Consider the following 23,313-nt stretch of genomic DNA (forward strand, 5'->3'; position numbering starts at 1 on the left):
AACAGAGTCTGGAAAAGTTTACTGATAGTTTCACAATGTGCATGGTGTTTCAGCCTCCATTCTGGTAGATTGGAGCTCTTGGTTACATGTGTGGGCTAGCACCAATGCCATGTTAGTGAAGAGAAAGAAGAATGAGGCTTAGTATATGTGGTTAAATTCTGAGGAATGCTCCTAGTGTTATATGTCTGCAGACACTGACATCTTTATGAAGCAGTTGCCTGTTGTACTATTTTTCAGCTATAACTGCGTAGCATTGTGTAGTATATAACTCCCAGTTACATTTGTGAGTACATTTGTGAGTCAAGAACACCTCTGAGGTATTCAGGTTTAAATGTTTACGATTACTGGAGTTACCTGGTGAAAAACAGAGATTGAGAGAGAAATCTCAGGCCCTTGGTCTTTGGAGAAAAAGAATATTATTAGTAAGGAAATAAGATTGCAATGTCAACCTCCAATTCAGTGTTCCCTAATTATATGGATACTGAGGATAACACAGGTGCTTGCAGGGAGGGGAGGGGATTCATGAGTGTCAAGGTTATTATGGTGTATATCTCTGTAGAGCTCTAAACTCTCTCTGCAAAAACAAGTCCTCTTTGAAGCATATCTGTGTGATTGAGGTCTCCTTATGTGGCAAGGGCAACCTGGATACTGTATGTAGTGAGGATTTTGACCTGCTGGGAAAGTACCTGCATACTTGCTCTGTGTGTAGATGTGCGTGTGTGAACATATGTGTGTGTGACTTAATTAAAGCGTGGTTTAGTGGTGATCCACAAACAAAATCGAATGTTTAATGACACAAAGTCATTGGAATAAATTTGTGCTTTTATTGCTTACAGGGAGGGGGGAGAACCCTACATGTCATATAAAAGCTAAATATGCAAACCATAGTCCCTGAACCTCAGCTGCTGGGCCACCTGCAAAGCCATATTTAATGGCCAAGATTACAAAGAAGTGGCCTTAGGCCAACAATGGAGCATTGCTTTTGAACTCTGTCAACAGTCAGTTTATTCACTTTCCTCAAAGCAAAGCCTGTCTCCTGCCTGCTTGCTATTGTTAGCAGCTTTCTGGATGTCTAGAACAAAGCAAATTACATATTTAAAATACTGTTCAGTTTATGTATATGAATTTGATAGGAGTTAATATTTGGCTGCCTAATTTGGTGCAGAGAGAATATTTCTATGGCTTTACTAAGGGTAAAAGCCAATTTAACTCGTTGCTGTTCATCAACTTCTATAAATTCCATACAGTGGGGATTTGGATTTGTTTTACAAGTGGGAGTTAGGAGCTTACAAATGAGTAGACAAAACTGCCTACTTAAAACATTAAAATATTTTCTTGTTTTTTTCCCCGTATTGCTAGAAAACTCACTCTGAAAGAACTCAGTCAGAGAAGCTGCTTGCTGTAAAAGAGTTTGAATCACGTAAGTAAAAAATGCTTGCAGGTAAACAGAGGCAGTTACCTATATTCATTATTTGCTTTACCCCCTGGTCCCCCTCCATCAAAACCTTTCAGAGCATCCCACTCCTGTTGGAGGAAGGGAGTAAACAAAGAGAATTGTGGTTCCTCATTTTTTGAAAGTGCAGTGCTCTTCTTTCTTTCTTTTTTTTTTCTTTTTTTTCTTGGTCACTTGTGGGGGCTGTGAAACAAGGGTGAAAACCTAGACAGGATTAATTATGTAGCATACATCCATCTCATGGCTTTTCTGGTACTCTAGCGTCTTTTGAGAATTGTAATGTTGTAAAATTAAAATAGCCGGCATTTGTTACCAGGAGGCATAAAATCAGAGGCAGCACAGTTGCTTGATGGTGACAGTGACTAAGGGGCTAATTGCAGAACCCTCTGGACTGTGCTTCAGTATCTGTCACTGCCAGTCAAATCTGACATGTTATATATGATTGTGTTGAAATTCCATGTCCTAAATGCTCCAAAATAATCCAAGGAAAGAGATGAGGCAATGGTTTGCTTTTAACTGGAAGGCTACTGTTTACGTCTGGTGAGGCAGAGTTAGAAATTGAGCAACTAGAGGACTAGTAACCATCCTGGCATAGTTTTCACTGGTCTTGTCCTTTCTCTTTCTTGGTGCTTGGGTAATATACAAGGAGACAATAGGTTTGTATATTCACATTTCTCACTCTGATGGTTTGCAAAACCCTTTATAAAATGCTGAATAAATGCAGTCATTGCTAGGACTTGTGGTAGCAGAGTAACCAAGCGTAGCAAGATTACAGTCTTACTTGCTTCCTGGACAAAAGCTCCTGTCACAGCTGTTGGGACAACGGGGGAAATAAGGGGGAAAAAAAACAACATTTGACTTCGCCTAAGGCAAGGATAGGTAGGTTAGTAGGATTGAAGTTGAGGAGGATGGGTAAGTGCTGAAGTAATTTCTGTATATTCTTCTGCATTGCAGCTTGTCTTCAATAATTTATTAATTTGGGAGCTAAAAGGCTGAAATGATTTTCTGTTGCAATGTCCCCCTTGTCCTCTAGGAGCCCTTATTTCATTTCTGGTTTTGTTAGTAAGAACCCCTTGTTCCTTCTGCCTTGTTGACTCTCCTCATCTCTTAGCACGCTTTTGCTGTGTTCAGCAGTTGCCTTACTCTTTGCAACACCCTGCACAGGAGAGGAAAAGGCACCTGGCTGTCAGTTGGAAGCTCAAAATTTCTTATTTGTCCTAATTCTCATCAAATTGTCCCATTTCATTTTCCTCAGTATTTTTTGTGACTCTCCTGTCATTCACATCTGCTCTTACAAATCGTTTCCCCCTTCTTCCACTGTTTTGCAGCCTTTTCCTTTCCTGCATGTTTTCTCTCCACTATTACTTTGAGCTGGAGAGGGGAAACTGATGAGTGCTGGCTCTCTCAGAGCAGGAGTGAGCTGGTGACACTGCCACTGTGAGAGAGGGGATTAGGAAAAAAACTTTCCAACACTCTGCTTGTGAGGAGAGAAAAGGGACCAGGAGTATGTGGTCGATCACCTAGCTTGCTCTGCATGGACCAGGCAGAAAAAGGTTCAGTGGCCACAGCTTTGGCTAGAACCTGTTATGGGCCTGAGGGTAAATCTCTGAACAAACCCATAAGGGAATACACTTAGCAGGTGTGCCAGGACATTTCCACTGATGTTCCTGCTGTCTCCTGTTATCCTCAGATATCTGCAGGTTAAAAGCACCTCTGTTGATGGTCACCCATCAGCCTGTGGAGACATGGGCGTGCTCAGGTAGCTCATAAGGTTGTGTTGGACAGCTGAGGATAGCTACCCACAGTTGATAGGCTTCTAGCGGGCCAGGGCTAGCTGGTCTGTTTGCTAGGGTTAGCAAATGCATTTTAAACACTGTAATCCTACTCCCAAGAAAGGGAAATTTGTGTCCAATTACCTGCTAATGTAAAGATGTTAGAAAATGCTTTTTAATCCTGCATGTTCTTGTAGTGCACGTGTGGCTTTGGCAGAAGCAGCATTACGTTTATGGAAGAACAGAGACTTCTTGCAGTACTTCCAAGTAGTTGTTCCTTGAGGGGTTTCTGTTTAAGTCCGGGCCTGTTCTAGCCTAGGTCTAGCTGCAGTTCATGGGGGAGTGTTCCTGTTACTGAAATGGAATGTATTCTTTGTCCACAGACCTTGACAAACTAGACAATGAAAAGAGAGAGCTGATTCAGAACGACATTGCTGCTCTTCATCACTTTTACTCAAAGCACTTGGAGTACCCTGACAATGCTGCCCTTGTAGTTCTCTTTGCACAAGTAAGTTGGCTAGAACACAGCCTGTTTAGGTGGATAGTGCTGTAGGATTTTAGCCTTTGTGAAAGGGGAAAAATGTTAGCAGCAATGGAAATGGTAGCTCTTTGCTTATCTTAGGGAGAGCTGAGTGCGCTTGATGGAGAAGATCCACTTCCTTGATCAGAAGTGGCTGGACATGCCCCATTTCAGTAGTGAGGGGAGACACTCTTGTCTGCACACTTTCTATGAGGTGCTTCTCAAACACTGAAGAAAAGGGGAAGCAGCTTGTATTAGACCCTGTCAAAGTTAGGCTTCTTGTGGGCCAAGCATAGTGCAGCTGTTGTTGGACTTGCATGGAAGGCTGCTGGTTTGAGATCCTGCAGAGGCAAAACCTTCATTCAGGCTTCAAACTTATGGAAATCCTTACTGGTTGGATCATCATTGCGTTTAACCTTCACAGGGAGTAAACTTCAGAGAAGTAGAAAGAGCAGTCTGAAACTTCTATCTGGTGTGTGCTTTTAAATGCAGTTAGGTAGTTTGGTCATCTGGAGAGATGAAGGAAAGGGAAGATGTCTTGTTAGGTAACTTCTGAAATGTGTCACCTCTTTTTTTCTCACCTGCTTTTCATGTGCATCTAAATGGAATGTATTGTAGTGGATGGAATAACACACCAGTGGAATACTGAAAGATCCATTTCCTTCTTTTTCCTCATGTACTTCAAAATAAGCTAGTTTTAAACTTAAATGTTGGAGTAAAAAGTTTAATTTTTTTGAGTTCAGGGCAAATGTTGACTGCCATGATGAAAGCTGAGATGGCCATACCCTGGTTGGTAGAGCTGGGCATCTACCAACAAGGAGGCATGTTTACTATTACCTTAATACAGAGGTACTGTTATTTTGTAGGGGAATGATTCTTTAGCATGTTAGCATCTGCTCATCATCCATTGTGTTATTTCTAATTATACATTTCCCTTCAATGAAAAGTTTTTTTCTGTTTTGAATACTCTGCATTTTATATTTGTCAGACGGATACTTTAAAGACATTGGTACATCTAGTTTCTTGTGGTGTTTCTGAATATTTTTGTTAGAACGTAGCCAGAATCCCCAAAGATTACATTATTTTGTCTATATAGACTTTCACTTCATGTCCTGTCCTGGACCAGCTCCACCAGATCATGGTACTTTAACTGACTTCTGTGAACTGCTGACTCCCAGATCTGATATTCCATCCAGTCTTCTCTGTAGATGTCTAATGTCACCCTTAGGTGTCACCTTAAGCTCATTCTGGTCATCAGGCAGCTATCTGCCACTGTGGACATTGCAATTTTTTGAACTAAAAAGTCCTAACTCCAAAGGTCATCTGGATGCTCCTCAGAAGTATTTTACAGGACACAACCTTTTGAGGTTTTAGCTCCAGCATAAGTCTTTCTAGAAGAAGGGGAGGCATGTTTGTACTTGATACTTACAAGCATGTTTCCTAATAATTAATTAACTTGACCTAAAACCAATAGTATGGATACGCTGCTGCTCCTTTGTTTTGCTTCAACACTTCTCTAGCCTCATGTTGTCTACTTTGCTTCTCCATTCAGCATTCTATCTCCTTGTGGCTCAGAGCAGTCATTTGGGACTTGGACACCTCTGACTCCTTGCTCACTGCTTTTTGGGGGCCTTGTCTGATGTTGTTTCTTACTCATTACAGCTAAGGTGTAATTGGTCCTTTTGAGTGGAGCAAAGATTTTTGTCCAAACCATCCTTGCCTTTCATTGCTCTCTTCCCCAGCTGTTGGTGTCATTCTACTCTCTTTTGTCTCTGTGGAACATAGCTCTCGAGACTGGTGCTCTTCCTCCTCGGTCTCACCTTGTCGTACTCTTCAAACAGTTTCTCTCTTGTCTCAAGCTCCAGCGTCTCATCCTTTCCTTGAAGACCTTGCATAATTTTGTGCCTCCCTTTGCACATTCTCTTTCCCACCATTGGGAACAAGCCTGAGCTCTAGTTTTCTCGCTGTTGTCTTTTTACTCCATCCACATTGCCTTTTTTAGTCATGCATTCATCTGATGAAACCAGTGGTATCTCACCCCTTCTAATTCTTCCTCTTGTGTCATTTCTGGTATGATGCATTCAAGAAGTGGGTTGTCTCTGGCTTAGTGGAGTGGAGTTGATGATAACTCACTACATATTTTTAAATATTTCCCTGTGATTCAGAACCATCAAGCTGTTCTTCATGTCAGCCTTTATAGCCTTATGTTCTTACTTGCTGTTGATATAATCTTTCCCTTCTATTGTTTTTGTATTCAGCAATTACATTTTGGTTTTGATTCAGGTATGCTCATACATTGGCTAGTGCAGTAGCATGCTCATCTTGAGAGACAGGGAGCCTTTGGATGCTACCTTGCTAAAAATAGCAGGATAAAGATCAAGCAAAGATAGCAAAGATACCGGTGAGTAAATCAGAGAAACAGGACACTTTCCTTAATTGTGAACTCATCCAAAACAGTTCATACCTGAGGAGTGGCTTTGGGAAGTATTTGTATATTTCTAAAATCCAATCCGAGCTGCATTCCAGCTTGGGGGTCGTATCATTGTTGGTAGCGTTTGTTGTCAACTCTTGCCCTTCCAGAACAAATGGCTGTTCCTGTGCCCATTGTAGCTTCAGCTGGATTTGCCCATGTGACAGTAGTTGTTTTAGTGCTTTTCTGGCACTTCTGTGAACATTTTGATGATTGTAGGGAGATGTTGGTGAATGTGGAGAGGGTTCTTTTTATCTTGGCATTTATGTGACTCGCGGTGAAAGTGGAATAAAGTACTTGATTGCGGTGCGTTTTGGTCACTTAAAGTCACACAAACCACATGAAACAAAGCTGCAACTCCTGTAAGATTCTCTTGTTTAGTGAGAATAAAAGAGGGAGAAGGTTTTAAAACCTGCTTGAATCTATTCTATAAGAAAGATTTGTGAACAGGCTCTTTTTGATCCTGTGTCTGTTTAAATTAGGAATACACTTCCTCTCATACTCTGTCCTTTTTCTGTCCCCTCCTATTCTATGTCTTTATTAGGTTCAAGTCTTTCTTGCTGCCTTTTTTGTTCTTTATCTGTGCTTTAGCTGTAGCTGATATGTGCAACCCTTGATGACAGATGTCATTGTGGCAAGTCTGTGTAATATATGCTCCATTAAAGCTCTGTACTGCCCCAGCCCGGCTGAGTTTGCTGCTGTTTGTCTACACTGCTCCTTGTGTGTGTAGTTCTGCTTCGACCCTTTACTTGTCATGGCCGGATTAAGTCTTTTTGCCCTCTGTCGGTGTCAGACTTTTTTCGTGTTTGCAATGGTCTTGCTTTGTCTGACACTCTTTCTAGCGCTCTTCTCAAGCCCTGTTTCTCTTGGTTGGCCTTCCGAGGAGCAATCCTGTAGATGTTGTGTCCTGAGCAGGTGCAAGTGTTGGACTGTCAGTTCTTCAGTGTCCTGCACATTCCTTTGGTTAGGGACTTTGTCCTCACTTCACTTTTTGAGATGTCATGTAGCTCCCTGTGAGTACTGGTGAGGTAGAAAGAAAATTGTAAGCAAATTACTGCAATTGACTTTGAAGTATGAGAATGTGATGTGTGAGTGTGGAGTACTTAGCTGACCAGAAGCTGATCTAATATCTTTCTCTTTTTCCTTAGGTTAACTGTAACGGTTTCACAATTGAAGATGAAGAACTCTCTCATTTGGGATCAGCCATATTTCCCGAGTAGGTTGATTTTAATATCTTTAAACATAAAATTAACTTATTTAAAAACAAACAAAGGTTCTTGCACGTGTATGGAAGTAGATCTCTACTGAAAGAAATTCAGTTAAACACTTAATTTACCTTGTTTTAAATATCTTTAATTAGCTAATAAAATGTGGCCAATGATTTGCAGCAGTTTTATTTTTAAATCTGGTAGATTTGGTAAAATTGCACTTGCAGTTTGTTTTGAAGCTTAGATTGTGAACTATATACAGGTTGGTAGGACACAATTACTTACTTGGCCTGCAGGTTCTGGGCAGGGACATCAGGTAATGAATGATCAAAGCGAAATGAAAAGGATTGCAGGTGACTTGCTCTACTCACAGCTTTCTGTTTTGGCTGGGTATAATCCTTCACCTGGTGTTCTCTGAACAACATCCCTTCTACCTTTGTTCCTTTGCAAACGGTAAATCCCTTTCATAACTTCTTTCAGCCTCCTCAGATGTTTTAAAAACTGCAGTGCTTTATGTTGCTATGACAGTGGAAAAAATATGTACAAGCTTCTTAGCTTTACAAATAAACTGCAGATGTTAAGTGCTAACTGCAGTTTGTGGACAGGGGAGCACAGCTCTCTTTAAGGCTGAGGAACATTTCTTCCATTTAAGTCTGTCCTTCCCACTTAATGTTGTAGCAAAGGAGGATATTTTCTGCCCCTGTTCTTTACAAACCCCGTACTGAAAGTATTACCACTGCCTGCTTAGGTTGACTTGCTTGTGAGGCATAGATTACTAGTAGCTTATCTATGCCAAAGTAATTTGAAACTTACAGATGATGCCCAATTAAAGCAGGACCTGATTTTGCATACAGACAGTACTTGCTTCACAGATTCTCCTTCTTCAGGCAGGTCTGTCTGAAGTCCGTATCCCTGATCTACAGATTGGAAATTAAGGTCTTAAAATGCCCAGGATTAGAGTCGTGGTGGAGAGAGGAGAGTATTAAACCAGGATGATCTGGAAACATGTCCAACACCATCCTTTGTAAATGCTCAGCATGCAAGAGCCAGATCTCTCCTACTTAACAGTTATGCCTGTGAGCTAAAAAGATTGAAGAGACAATTATTATTTTGGTAGATTGGAAGAGAAAGAAGTAAAGTTACACATTTTATCTCAAATAAGCAGCAAATTGCACTTTTTCCAAGCTTAGTAGTAAGAGGCAGTACTTTTCTCTAGTGGTCCAAGTTTTTGTGTAAGTCATGTGCTTGTATAATAGACAGAGATCTCTTCCCTCCAACGTCAAATATGGAAGCTGTTTACATTTGCACAGAAGCCAGCTAAAATTTTAATGCCCATCTTAAGTTGCGATGCAGCAAATGACTTTTGTTTTCCTGTATTTGCTTGTTTCCTTTAGATTAAATGTGTTTCTCTTTCTTTCTCCTCTGAGGAAAATAGTCTGTCTATCATAGGTACCGAAACAGGATGTTGATAGTTAAACTACGTGAACACCCCTGTCAGCTGTCCCGTAGCGCTATAAGAATGGGAAAATAATAACTTGCCTAGTCTCCTGCAGTAATAGGTTTTAAAAATTGTAATGATGCATTAGCACAGCCATTCTCCATATCGTTAGAATAAATAACAGTACCACATATTTTCCCAAGGTTACCTTCATGTTAAGCCTCAGAATAAAAACAGCGTACAGAGACAGACTGACTCAGTCTTTCAAACTGACTTGTTTTGTGAAGTGGTGCTTAACTTTTTGCCTGTTGCTTTTGGTGGTGGTGGCGGGAAAACGTTTACTTTCCTACTTTTACAGTGTTGCATTGATGAACCATAGCTGTTGCCCAAATGTGATTGTAACTTACAAGGGGACCTTGGCTGAAGTCAGAGCTGTTAAAGAGATTGAGCCTGGAGAAGAGGTAAATGCACTGTGTTTGAATGTACGCTGTACATATGCAGCCTAAAAGTAGGATCCATTCTGCTTTTCAGGATTCATTTCAATCAGATGACAATTTAATATTAGGGGGGAAGGATCTCTTGTTTCTCAGAGAAGTGTAAGATGTTGCTTTGGAAAAGTTGGGGTGGCTCTGGAGGACTGAAGTGATTCTCAGAGGCAGTATCCCATTTTGTGCTGAAACAAGGGAAGGGCACCTGCAGCAGTCACTGCGTATCTGGCAGCCTCTGTCTCAGTTTACCCGTCTGTAAAATGAGGCTGAGTTTACTGATGTTTGGCTGGTGCTTTGAAATTCCAGGATCAAAGCAAATTACTACTGCTTTAATAGTTCCCAGTATAATAGTAATGTATTGAAATTGAAGCCAGAATAAACAAGGTAAATGGGTTCAGATAAGTCCTCTAACTTCTAGTTGGACAGAGCATCCACAAAACACGGGACCTAGTCATATCACCTCAGCAGCCTTTGGCTGGGAAGTCACAGAAGAACAAGAGTGTGTTTTTAGGTGGGGCGAAGCTGAACAGCAATGGATAAAATTCTGTGAAATTGAATAAGACTCTGGGTTTGCCTTGAAACTTTCTCAATCAAATAATGAACTTGGCAGGGAGTCTTCAGCAGCAGAGCTGCTTTTTGCTTTAAAAAAAAGAAGATAGATGTTAAACAGAGTTGAGGAGGATATTCAAATATCTGCAGGGGAGGAAGATACGGAATGTTCTCTCTGGGGATGGAGTTTGCGTACAGTTTCAGTGGCTCGTTTGTTAATGTTAATTTAGCGGGCAAGGTTAATGCTGATCAAAATAAGTTTGGATTTGAGTTTGGTAACTCCTACCACTTTCTGAAGTATGTGATACCAGTTTTGAAGAAGGGGAGAGAGGTTATTTTTGTGGATTATAGCTGTTCACCATTGTGAACAAAGTGAGTTTAGTTGCTGGAGCCAAGGGTGAATGACTCAGGTGAGCAACTTCTTTTTATGCCATTTACTAACGATGATTTGTCTGTGATGTTGGCAGTCACTGCAAATACATTGTAGTAATGGACAAGGACTGATCTTGGTTTCGGAATTTTACTGTGGATCCTGGACATTTCAGCATTTTTGGGGAGAGCTTACTGTGAGAGATAGAGATGTAGAGTATTGCTTGGCATCTTCTTTTGATTGAGTTGTGTCTTAGAAGCTGCATCATTTCTCCAGGACCTCATGGCTTTTGCGCACTCGCTTTTCTGACACTTAAGAATTTTATAAATGTGAGCTTGTGGTTTTTCTTGGGCTCTGTGCAGTCTTACGGCCTGTGTCTCCATCTTCAGGTTCAATGTAGCTATTGCATCACAACATTTTTAAAGTTTTTGCTGTAAACGGAACTCCTGCATTTTGCGTGCTTTGAAAATAGGGAAGGGAGGACAGGAGTGTGAGGGAACGTGTGGGATCACACAGAGTAAGAAGAAGAAGAACATGTACTGTATGAAATTACATGTACATTTTACTTTAAAGAAGAAAGAAACCTTAAGCATAAAGACTGAGCAAAACATTTCAAATAACTATAAATGAGGAAATGGAACTAAAGCTGTTCCTTGGTCAGCAAAATGATCAACTGCGCTGTGCATATGACATGTTTCTTGGGAGAAATCTCATTTTAAAAACAGAGCATTAAAGCTAGTTGCAGGGGTTCTTTTCTGAAGACCACTGAAGTACAGGAAAACTTAAGAATAGTGTATGTGAAGGGCCTTTAAAATGTTCAAAAGCAGGTTTTCTTTGCTTTAAAATTTTGCTGCTGAAGTAAATCTGATATTCATTCTGCTAGAACTGGAGCACTGGGCCTCTCTTCTTTTCAGAGATCTAAAGGTCTTGTCCTAAATTTCTAAAGCTACTAGTGACTGCTGTTGCCCCAGTTTTTGTAGGTTTTCAGAAAGAAAAATTTGAGATTCCAGCCTCCAAAAAACCAGGCCACTGTAATTTATCCTAGGTTGGATACCTGAAATCATTATTTTACTTCTGAAAATTAGGCATCTCTTTTTAGTCTGACAGGAGCCTGAGATTTATTCTGTGATAGTTTCCTTATCCACACCTGAATCTTGCTGACCTGGGTTTAAGCCAGGGTAGTATTTGAGGGAAATTCCATAATGAATAGGAAAGGAAACACTTCTCTGTCAGATTGCATTCACAAATGGCAACTCCTGTTGCTGCTGAGAGGCTTGGAATGTGAGGGAACAGGCAGGTGATGTGGCTGCAGGGATCCACACGTTGCATGAATATGTAGTCATTATACTACATATACCAGAACTGGTAGTGATAAATATGTGTAGTTATACTGCTTTTCACTGACTGCTGTTTTTACCATATAGGTTTTTACCAGCTATATTGACCTATTGTATCCCACAGAAGACAGAAATGACCGGTTAAGAGACTCGTATTTCTTTAATTGTGATTGCAGGGAGTGCATTACAAAAGAAAAGGTAATAAAATTGGTGTGAAATATGCTTCTGACTGTCAAGGCACCTACCCAAGTCCTTAGATGTAATATTATATTTGTTTAATTAAATTTTGGAAAGGAGGATAATAGAGAGGGGGGATGGCTTTGTTTTTCTGTCTAGACTTTCTGATACTCATTCTTTCCACTGTAATCATGACACATCAGGAAATTTCCTGGTGGATGCCTATTTAAAGTTGAGCTACAAAGCAAAGATGAAAACTTTGTTAAAAGTAGATAATTATACTATGTCTACGCTACCTGGCCAAAAGAATTTAGCTCGGAACTTGGTTTTTGTAACTGCATGTTTTCTGCCAGCTCCCAGCAGTGAATCTTGCTTGAGGCATCTCTGGGGTCCTGCTCTGGGATAGAGTCCTGCTGCAGTTCCTGGGTGGGACATCTCAGTCAATTCTCGGTGATGTTGTATGACTTTCCTGGATGGTTTGGAGACCCAGCAGAATCTTTAAAACAAGCTTTCCTCCACGTCGTTCTCACGAACAGAGTAGTGCTGGGTCACAGCCCCTCGTGATGCACAGGCCAGATTTACATTCATTAGACATCACCTGGTGCCCTTCAAAGGGCAAAGGCAGACAACCAGACAGTGTTCGTTAGAACAAGGTGTTTGTTATTTCGAACAAAAGCTCTTACGAGGGATGGAAAAAGGCACCCAAACCCAGCAGATACTGAAACAACTGTGCATGTCCTACTAATTGTTCACTTATCCTTCAATGGAGGTCCTAGGATAATTGAGCTTCGTGTGGCTCATCTGTCATTCCAGTCAAGATCGGTCTGGCTGGCATAGTCTGATCCTTAAGTTCTAGATTATTTTCTTCCCCCATTTTCACAAAGGTGTCCTTTTAAGAGCTGCTTTCCAAACTGACCAGATAACCATCTCCTTCCTCTAAAGGAGGTGTTGTCTTTTGTAACCTTTTTCCAAAATAATAGCCGGTATTCTTGTTTGAGGCCATTCTGTTGATACCATAGTTGTGTTTTTCCCCACAGTTACCTTGATAATTTTGCCACTGAGTTTAATGAAGCCAGGATTTCATCTGTGATTTCCAACAACATGCTACTCTTGGAATCACCTGTCACTCATCCTCCTTCAGCTCTGGAAAGAGTCTCCTCTATCCCTCTCAGCTGGCAGATGAAATAATAAAGGACAAAGGAATCTAGCTTAACAGCAAAAGATGTCTCCAGATTGCAGCTGACTCTTCATGAAGTAGTAAATTAGATAGAAAGATAAGAGTAAGTGGAGCTGTCCAGCAGAAATAACAAAATATGTGGAAATGTGGTTTTGTCTGTAGATATGAAGGATCCTTTTCTGTGTTTAGTATTATCTCATTTTCCACTGAGCTATCACTTGGTGGTAAGATATTTGGGCTTTTCTAGCCTTAAAACTGAATTTGTTTAATCCCTAATCTCTTGGAAGCAGTGAAATTTCCTATGTAAAACTGCTTCCATCACAAAATCGAAAAGCTTTTGGATCTTCCAAAAGAAAGGGACTTCGTGGAAGTAGAGTATGGCAGATGAACTGGGAGGCACAGAGGATTCTAGGATTCCCAGCCAAGGCTTTAGAGAAAAATTGCAGGTGCACGTTCTACCTTTGTTTTTACATTCTTTGAAGAGCTTAAGTTTCTATCTGTGTCTGGTTTTTTTAGAGTAATTTTGTGTAGCAGTTGCACCTTTTTTTGTAGGACTTGGAACCTGCATTTATAACATCCACTGTGTTTCCTTCAGGATAAAGAGAAACTGGAAATCCGCAAGCTGAATGATCCTCCATCAGCAGAGACGGTACGGGACATGATCAAATATGCCAGGAACGTGATTGAGGAATTCAGGCGAGCCAAACACTACAAATATATCCTTTGTCTCATCCTGACTCCACTGGCTTGGTGTGTGACCTAAAAATTTCACCTGCTGGATTGCTTCAAAAGTACCTGCAGGAGAAATACTATTACCATTAGAAGTTAAACATACCTCTGTCCTCTTTGCGTCTGAAGAGTTGTCCCTGGAGACAAGGGGCAGTTTAACCTTGCAGGTGTTGTGGGGTTGTGAGAGCCTGTGTTTGTTCCTTCCTCTGCAGCTCTCAGTTTCTAAGCGTGCAGCATATGGCTGTCTCCACACAACAAGCCAGACGCTAGAGTGAGCATAGGTGTGTGCATGTGTTTGTCTACTGTAATATTGCCCGGTTTTGAGAGAGTTCCTGTGAGGCTGCAGCTAATGCTGATGGTCACAAGCCTACCTGTTGTAACAGTGGTGCGATGCAGGCAAAAATGCAAGATTCGTTGGGCCAGAAGCAGACCAGGCTATCTCATGCCTGAGTCAGTACCCACTGCAGGGGAATTTCACTCCCCCTTCCTCTGACACATTGCTGGTGCGGTGGTGATTCAGGAAAGCTGCTTTTTTTTGTTGCTTTTTAAATCTGAAAGCTAGTTTTGTAGAATATCTGAGTAGGCGGGGGAATAATCTCATGAGCAGAATACCTCTCAAAGTAGCTCTGGAGGTGTAGCATAAGTGCTTTGATGCCATTTGAGAGAAAAGAGGACTTCTCAGAACCATTCTGAACGAGTTTAAGTCAGTTCTTCTTTGGCATTACCAGGTAGTTGTCTAATCACAGACCACTTATTTATTTGGTTCCTTGACTGCTTCATACCTCCTAGTGAATTACTGGAGATCTGTGAACTTAGCCTGGACAAGATGGGTGCAGTGTTTGAAGACAGTAATGTTTATATGTTACATATGATGTACCAAGCCATGGGTGTCTGTCTCTACGTGCAGGACTGGGAAGGTGCACTGCGTTATGGGCAAAAAATTATCAGACCGTACAGGTAAATATGAGACTTTTTTTTTTTTAGTGCTCTAATTCAGTAATCTGAACAATTAAGACAAGTCTGGGCAGAGATCACTTCTCTCAGTACGTATTGTATAAACACGCTACCCATGACATCACTACTCAAAAAGGAATGTTTAAATGCTGGGACAGATTTTGCTGCTGTCAAAATGTGGCCTGCAATATATAGCAGAAGGTGGCTCTGAAATCCTTTCTTTGTGTTCTCAAAATAAGTTTGTACCACCTTGGATACTGTGCTAGTTCTGTTTAGCTGGATAAATACTGGGTTTTTTTTTAATATCCTAGTACTTTACTAAAGCAGAGCTTCGAAGTGCATCTGCAATCAGTATTTTGTATAAGGTATTGGAGGCAAAGCCGGCTGTTGCTGTCAGCCTCCCGCCCTCTCCCGATCCTTTCTCTCTGCAGTAGCACGGCGGTCATGGATGCGGGAGAGCAGAGCCCTGTCCCAGGGCTGGGGCTGAGCAGCAGAGGGAGCTGGAGCCGAGCTCAGCTCCTGCGCTCGGAGGCTGCGGGTGCCCCGATGTCCCTGATCTCCCCGGCCCTAGAGCTGGGGGCGTGGGAGAGTGTGCAGGCTGAAGCCCCGTGTGGGGCAAGGCAGCACGCAGCCTCTGCAGGAAAAAATTAATACTCTCTCCAATAAATTTTTCTGTGTTTTTACAGTAGTGATCTCGTTCATTAGAGCCAGCCAGTTACGCACTGTATCTGATCCTGCCATGAATCTCCCAAGCAGATTCTCATCTTGAGATGTGACTTTCTTGCCAGCTGGGGGGAGCGCAAGTAAAGCTCTCCCTTTGGAGCAGATGCCAACGTAAAGTCACAGATCACTTGGCAGAGAGCAGCGATACAAAGAAGGAGCCAACATTCCCCCTCCGGGGGCTTAGTACTATTTATCTTCCCTGGGACTTGCCCAGCTCCTCTGGCTCCGAGCCTGGCATTCCAGGTCAGCTCTGCTGAACCAGACTCTGCTAGCTCAGTGTGTGCGAGTGCAGAATGGCATGTGCACCGTACACGCTGCTGAGGGCCCCTCGCTTTCCATTAAAGACCAACTATTGTGGAATAGGCAGAGTTATTTCTGCGGGTGTAGGGTGGCTCCAAAAACTCGTAACAATGCAGTCTCTCTCTGTAGCTGGCTAGATTAAAACTAGTGGCAGAAAGTCATTGCCATCTGACAGCTGTTCAGAGGCATATGGTAGTTTCAGTTCAATTCCCAATTGTCAGGCGTCCCCATCCCAGAAACAATTGGCACTGACTCTTGGCAGTCATGGCAGAGTGAATGGGCAGGGGCAACAAGAGGCAGCTTCTTGCCCCCTGAGAGGGGGACGAGGGCTGGGAGAATGCTATGAAACTGCCAGGTTTGATAAAGCTGAATTTCCTTCTCTCTTGCAGTAAACATTATCCCTCCTACTCGCTGAATGTTGCCTCCATGTGGCTGAAGTTAGGGAGACTGTATATGGCACTGGAGAACAGAACGGCTGGAGTTAAAGCCCTGAAGAGGGTATTTATTTCCTGGTTTCTTCATTAATAATACCAGTTGAGGCATGGGATCATTGAAACGCTATGTGCTTCTCTGTCAGTAAGCCTGGCTTGGTAGGAAATGCACCGTGTGTTAATATATTTGGTTACTGGATTTTTGGCTCAGTTTTGATTTTTTCCAAAGATGCAGTATAGGTCTGTTCTCGCATACAAGGGGTCTTACCTTTTCATGGTGGACTTCTACCGCAGCAGCTGGAGTGAGCGTTATGCTTAAACATTTGCTGTACATTCTTCACTGAGCTAGAGCTATACTAGTGTAAATGAAGCAGAACTCGAGCTTCTCCTCACTTGCTAGGTAAGGACAGAAAAAATGCTTGGCTCTTACAAAAGGCACATAGTGTTTCATTGAGGTCTGTGATTTCTATATTCAAGTTAAACTAGGCATGCTTTTGGTGGGTATTTGTTCTGGAACCAATTGATTTTTAAATAGCTGAAGGGAATTCAATGCATATGGTAATGCTGAAATTGGCAAATACAGCATTTGGTTTTACATTTTTCTTCCCCCCTTTTTATTAGTCTGTTCCTTATTCTTTAGTTCTTTATTCTTCTCTTTTTATATTAGTCTGAACCATGTTTCTTGACTTTCTTCCCCTGTTGTTGTTGGACAGAAGTTTATTTTAGTTTCTTAAGCATCAGTGACTACTGTAGCATATAATGAATTGGTGTGGAATGTCATAATTTTTTGTTTTTTCCCTTCCTTTTTAGATGCTGGCAAGTTTTTAGCCAGCAATAACAGAGCCATCCAGCCATGGTGAAAGACACTACAAGCATATATGCTTTAAAATTTAACTGTTACCTAGTTTAAAATTAGCATAGGTTTTCCTTCGCTGTGGTGTTAAAGCTTTGACTAAAACTGGGATTTGTGCCAGTAGGAACATGGGATGGGGGTTGAGAACTGTAGGTAGATTTTGTTGGCATAGTTAGCTTCCTAACACAAACATTTTCTGTGTGAGCCTAATGACTCACTTCCAAAAGCTGCCTACAGGAACTGCCCAAAGTTATCCCAGCCGCTGATGTTTGGGATTTAGTGGAAAAACAAAACCATTGTTCTCGTCCGGAAGGCCCTCCTTTCTTCTTCTGGGCAGGAGGGGGAACGGAGTCATTTCTCACTGCTGCTGAGGTGGAACCAAAGGCTCTTGTTGTACTGACTTAACAAATATGAGCATCATTCCACAAATGTTTCCTGAGGAGAAAATGACTAAATGCTCTGGTGGCTGGGATGCTGCAATTCCTTGCTTTATCTTAGCACTGGGGTCTTTAAATATTCTCAGACTTACTCCGAACTTGCTTCCTTCAGTCCTATCTACTGCTGCCATTTATTACGTCTGTTTGGGGCCACTGCTATCCTTTTCTCAAGTGGAAATCTTGCCTCTACACCCACTCCACAATGCAGTGCGCATAGTGGGAGGAGAGTGCCAGTCAGGGGGTTTGGCTGCCTGAAACGTTCGCTCTTACGACCAGAGCAGGCTGGAGGTGGAAGGGCAGGGAGCTGGGCACAGCAGCGTCTGTCCGAATCTGACAAGATCTCGCTTTTGCCTCAGTGGTTGCCTAAGCAATTGCTTCCTTCGTAAAGCATTGGTAGCCCCTGGAACCAGCGAAGGGTTTACAGGATCAAGTCTGAAATGCCTTAACGTAACTTCTGTAACAGGCCTGCTGTCAGTCTGGCAGCTGAAGGATAAATTGGTAGGAACAGAGCTTCCTCTGATACTGGTTAAGTCCTCTGCCAGAATGTTACCCACCCTCTTACAGTTTTCTGTCCTGGAGCTGGTTGCATTCAAAGTAGTTTTGTCAGGAATATCATTTTGAAAGGTGCTTTGGGATCCTTTAAGATGAAAGATGTATTCTCTGAATGTAAAACCTTTATTACTTAGTTTTGAATTTCATTTTATTTCCTACTGGGTTTATGACTACAAGGGGACAAAAAGTAGCTAGAGGTGTCAGACTGTTTCAAACCTCTAAAGAGAGTATTTATAGCCTGGTGTTATATATGAATCAATTGTGTGAATATTTTTTTCTTTTCAAGGCAATTGCTATCATGGAAGTAGCACACGGGAAGGATCATCCATACATTTCAGAGATCAAAAAGGAATTAGAGGACCACTGAGCTTTTGAATCTATGCAATCCTTCAAACCTTTATTTAAAAAGCCTTGTTATGGAAACCTTCAGGAGCGCTTTGAAAAGCGGTAGAGTATGAACACAGTTCTGTCCTATAATTGGAATGACAAACACACTTAGGCCTTGCAAAATGTTCCTAGCTTCCACACATCTACAATTGCCTTTTTTTTCTTTTTTTTTTTTTTTTAAGGAAGCATCCATGGTTTCTTAAAGGTTATGCCTTTTGACAGCTCATGTGCAAAAATAGCCATTTTTTTCTTTATGGATTTTAATGTGGATCTTATTTGTGTAAAGTAAATAAAGTGGTTTTGACCCCTCTTGATTCCACTTGTACACTTACATGAGTGCAATAGTTTTGTGACATCTACTTTTGCCTAAGTCGTTTCATTTAATCTGCCAAATTAATTAGCAAAAGGCTGTATTTTTTTTGTTTGGTTTAGCATCCAATTCCTCTTTTCACAAATCGTTTTTGTTTCAGCTGATGAATTCTGTGCGTTGTGCTGGAAAGCCACCACCTTTCCCTCAGCCAGGTAATCTGCAGGCCCGTCACTGCTCCTGGCAGGTGGGGATTCATCACGGTAAGGACCTGGAGCTCAGCATGCGCTGTACAGAGAGTGCTGGCACCTACCTCAGAGCTCGAAGGCTTGCACAAAACACGAACTGTGCAACTTCTGGCTTTTTAACCCCCTTCACATGTTAAAGTGAGTGTATTGCAGAGGAGAGCTCATATCTCCTTACAGCCGTACCTTTGCCGCCAGTGGATTAGAACTATTCTGTTAATATGTTAGCATTTACTTTTAACAGAGGAACAAGAACACTTTCTCAGGAAAAAAAACCCAGGACTTGGCTTTCTCTGCCCATAGATGAGACCAGGGTTTTTTTTTTCCTCCATTTAGATCAATGGCAGGAGAGTGCTCTTAAGGATGGGGAAGGAAGAGGAGGGAGAGCGTGGCTGTGTACTTCCAGCACCAAAGTTGAAATACGTTGCACAGTAAAACTACCACGCCGTACTGCTTTCAGAGCTTATAAAGTATGATGGGAGAGAGAACACCATTAAGAACTTCCATCATATTTTCTTTCTTGTAAGCACTGCTCTGAAAATAAAACTGCTAGAAAACAAGGGTTTGTCAGCTCATTTTGCTGAAAGCTTTCATTGCTCTCTAGCCAGCCGTTGTTGCTGGAGCACATAAAACTGCACTGCACCAGATCTTACAGTTCCAGAAAGCCAAGGCCACTTAACCACAGCCAAGCCTGGGAAGAGGGCACCAGCTGACTATTTTTATCCTAACTTTATCTTGTCAAGCAAACCCTTGTCCAGGGTTTAGCCTAGCATGCGCACCCATAGGAGCCTTGCCCCCGTGAAAGTTGGATTACTGTTTACAGAAGGTTCTTCAAAACTCACTCTGGCCATGGCTGTGCCTAGCAATTTAACATGGGAAACCAACGCAAGCACAATCGGTGCAAATACAAAACCTTAGGCTGGTACAGGAAAGAACACAAGCATAGTTTTCCTTGAAAAAAATGGTTTATTGTATTCTGTAAATATGAAGGACAGCCTTACCAAAAATCCTTAGTGACTGAAGACATTCTCATATTTGCAAAAGCATTTAAGAAACTATTTACACAAAGGCAGTGAAAGGGGTAAAAAATTCTTGCAGTCAATTAATGCTGAATAGGACTTTATAAAAAGAGAAAGAAAAGAAACAGTGCAAAAATACTGTCAAAAGTAATCAGTTCTATACACAAGATAAAACTGACAAGCTTAAGCTTATGTACTGATATGAATAATACATTAGAATATAAAATAGCATGCATAGATTTATTTTTTTAAAGGCTTTCAATAGCATAGAATAGTTCTGCCATTCAGCCCTAACAGGAGGGAGTGGGCAGCAGGAAGGGCACATACAACTGATGTCTCATTTCTCTACAAAATGTGTACAATGAGGTTGTGAGATTCAGATCACTGTTTTGTGCTAAACTGTCACATGCAGAATTACAGAACAAACAAAACAGGAAGCATCAAAATACTGAAGTAAAACAGGACAGTAAAATCCAGTGACATAAAACTTACTTAAACATGTTATTTCATTTAACACATGTCCCACACAATTATATATGGGAATATTACAGTCATCTGCATGTGTAAACTTTTTTCCTTTGTAAAATAGCCAAAGAAAGGTACTTTACTAATGAGGAAAGTATGTTTCCATATGGAGCAATCTCAACAGGATAAACCTCCTATTAACAGTGTCTCTGGCACTAAAGATCTGTTTTCTTTTAAAGACCAAGTAGCAGCAAGAAAGTGTTTTTATCTAACATACACAAAAAGGAAGTTCTTATAGACGTAATGTATAATGAAGTTGTGGAACTCACCACCACAGGACATTGTGAAGGCCAGAGGAACAAATGGGTTTTAAAGAAAGGGTAATGTGATTCATGGAAGATGGATCCATCAGTAGTGGTTAAACACAGTGAGTGGGATATAACTTTGACCTCAGGAAGCCCCCAAAGGACTGGTTGCCAGGTGTGCTAGAGGGGCTGAGGACCCTCTTCTAGACGCATTCATATGTCTTCCTGAAGTGTCACCTACCAGCCACTCTCCAAGACAGGGTGTGACCTCCAGCCTGCTGTGGAAGTATTTTGTAAGGAAGCCTTCCTCTTTTGTTCTGCCTGCCTCATCAGGGAACACTGCCCCTGAAATACCTGGAGCTGAGTGTCCAAAACACCGAGTCCTGACCCAGGTGATTTAGAAGAGTAAAACTATTAAGCACTATATTCATTTCAGGGATCAGCTGAAGTGTTAATCTTTCCCTTGCTGTTAAATAGTGCTGGGATTCTTCAGTGAAAGCTGCTATTTTACCGCTGACTTCCAGTTCACCCTCCAAAGGCAAAGTCCTGCTGTTGTAGCATGTGGGAAATTCTCAGCAAGGGTGCACACAAGGCACAGGCATCAAAACTTTAACACACTGAAAAAAACACCAACCAAAAAATGGCTCAGAGAAACCAAGGGAATTGTAGTGTAAGATACTCTAAAAACCCTAACAAAATTTATTTACTTTTAAATATTTATATAAACACTGCTATTTTTGATCTGTGCACCAAGTGTTTTGTTTCACAATCTAACAATAGTTTATGGCTCAGACCTCCATCTTCTGTTGTTTGCCCAACAGCCCAAGCAGCCAGCTGTTCCCTTCCCCAAATCACAATCCCTGCAAGCCAAGGCTACATGCAGCTGCATGTATCATGTCCTCCTCTCCAGGAGGTACTTGGATGGCATCTGTAGTTCCTATAGCACCAGATTCTACAAGAAAACCTCTCTAGAAGGCTAAGAACAAGATGGAGACAATTGCCTTTGGGGTTTTGGACTTGCAACCTTTCTCTTGTTGGCATCAAAACCCACCTCCAAACTCCAGCTGACTTGGACTATACATCAGCAGATTTATATCCATTTTTATGGAGGGGTGGACAAATGATGTTTTCATGCAGTGCTTCCCTTTCAAGGTCAGTTCTGGGTATTTGCTACTTCAATATGATGCATCCTTTATTTCATGCAGTGGGTGCCACCTAGCTCTCTAGATGTAAAGCTTTCTTTTGCATAAAGACCAGCAGCAAAATTTAACTTTGACTTCTCTCAGTGATGCACAAGAGCTGCTAGAGCAGGTATCGGCCATACGGATGCTTCCACTTTCTGAGCACACCGTTCACAAACTGTTAGCGAGACTGACAACAGCTAATTCAGTCCTCATCTCCTCCCAGGAGACCAGTGCGAACTCAGCTGTTGAGAACGCAGCATGGTCAGTAGCTGCTGAATGTTCCCCGTAGATTTGTGTGCTATATCCAAGTACGAGATTGCCCATCGGCATTTGTTTTAGAGTCACTTGTGGGCTACACAGACATAGCAGGTATCGGATTAAAAAAGAATGTATTAGCTTAAAACAGCCATCTCTATTGAAGCACTGAGACTTACTCATTCTTTTCCAACCTATGTTTTGCCATTTGCATTTCTGTCTGTTTATAAGAAAGTAATTAAATAAATAAATAAAAAAAAAGCTCTTGAAATCATGCAAATATTTAATAATATTTGTAGCTGAGGCAACTGATTTAAATAAGTGGAACAGAAATGTCCTTCAATATACTTTTTATAAAGGACTGCATTAGCAATAGGTTGAATAAGTTCTCACAGATGTATCTCCTGCCAGCTGAAACTAGTTTAGGGAAAAGGTATTTCCAATAAGGCTGAGCATTTAGGGCCCCTATATACCTATATAGGAGAAAGTCTGTGGGATCAAGCTTCATCTTTCCTCAGGTAATGAAGGACAAGAGGTGCCAAAGCAGGCCTGTGGATGAGCTGGAACAAGTAGGACCTGAGCAGCTGATGTCCACCATCCCCCAGAGCAGCTTGTGGAGGATGGAAGGAAACAGGGAATCCAGAGGAGCATCAGAACTCAGCTGTCATCTCTCCCATCCCTGATCGGACAATGTTAGGCGCTGAATGCTCAGACCGTAACTTTAACCAAAAATTTGATGCCAGCAACCTTAATACTATCATTGTTAAGAGCTTAAAGAAAAAAAAAAAAAGGGTGTTAAATTGCAAGATTAAATACAGATTAAGAGTGCACAAACAGGAAAACATACACAACGGATTCCCAAGGCAGACTTGCTTATCCACTCCAAGTTCTCTCTTACAAAGAATCAGGGAGCGTAGGCTAAACGTGCCAGACTGCAACGTGGGCACCTTGGGAGAAGACTGCTTGTGTCAAACTTTTTAAGGTGCAGCTCCATCCATTGACGATGCATCTTTGCAAGATTTTCAATCCAGACTTTACTCCAAATGGATGGAACCGGTCTCTTAGAACCTACCCACTGTCATGCTTTGATGTTAAAAAAACCCCATGCAACAACAACAGACGGCAACCCCAAACTGTCCTCCTTTTCTACTTAAGGACTCTGCTGTTAAAGCCTGCAGGACACAAACTAAACGGTACTGTTGCTTTAA

The 23,313-nt window shown here is 41.6% G+C and overlaps 1 protein-coding gene across 7 annotated transcripts in view; it reads left to right on the forward strand.

The window, feature by feature from the left end:
• The window catches only part of SMYD2 (SET and MYND domain containing 2), a 34,676-nt gene extending 11,363 nt beyond the window's left edge, over positions 1–23,313 (forward strand). For 2 of the 7 annotated variants that reach the window (XM_075147071.1, XM_075147076.1), the window contains exons 4-12: positions 1,360–1,420; positions 3,609–3,733; positions 7,364–7,431; positions 9,220–9,322; positions 11,693–11,803; positions 13,555–13,675; positions 14,471–14,645; positions 16,055–16,163; positions 18,225–18,635. In XM_075147071.1, the coding sequence (XP_075003172.1) occupies positions 1,360–1,420; positions 3,609–3,733; positions 7,364–7,431; positions 9,220–9,322; positions 11,693–11,803; positions 13,555–13,675; positions 14,471–14,645; positions 16,055–16,163; positions 18,225–18,305 (954 nt within the window). In that variant the 3' untranslated portion in view covers positions 18,306–18,635. Of the gene's footprint in view, positions 1–1,359; positions 1,421–3,608; positions 3,734–7,363; positions 7,432–9,219; positions 9,323–11,692; positions 11,804–13,554; positions 13,676–14,470; positions 14,646–16,054; positions 16,164–18,224; positions 18,636–18,795 lie in introns of those variants that run through there. The other 5 variants (XR_012673155.1, XR_012673154.1, XM_075147074.1 and 2 more) reach the window with 5 other exon arrangements.

This window comes from Calonectris borealis, chromosome 3 (genome assembly GCF_964195595.1).
Source record: "Calonectris borealis chromosome 3, bCalBor7.hap1.2, whole genome shotgun sequence".
In the NCBI taxonomy this organism is placed as follows: domain Eukaryota; kingdom Metazoa; phylum Chordata; class Aves; order Procellariiformes; family Procellariidae; genus Calonectris; species Calonectris borealis.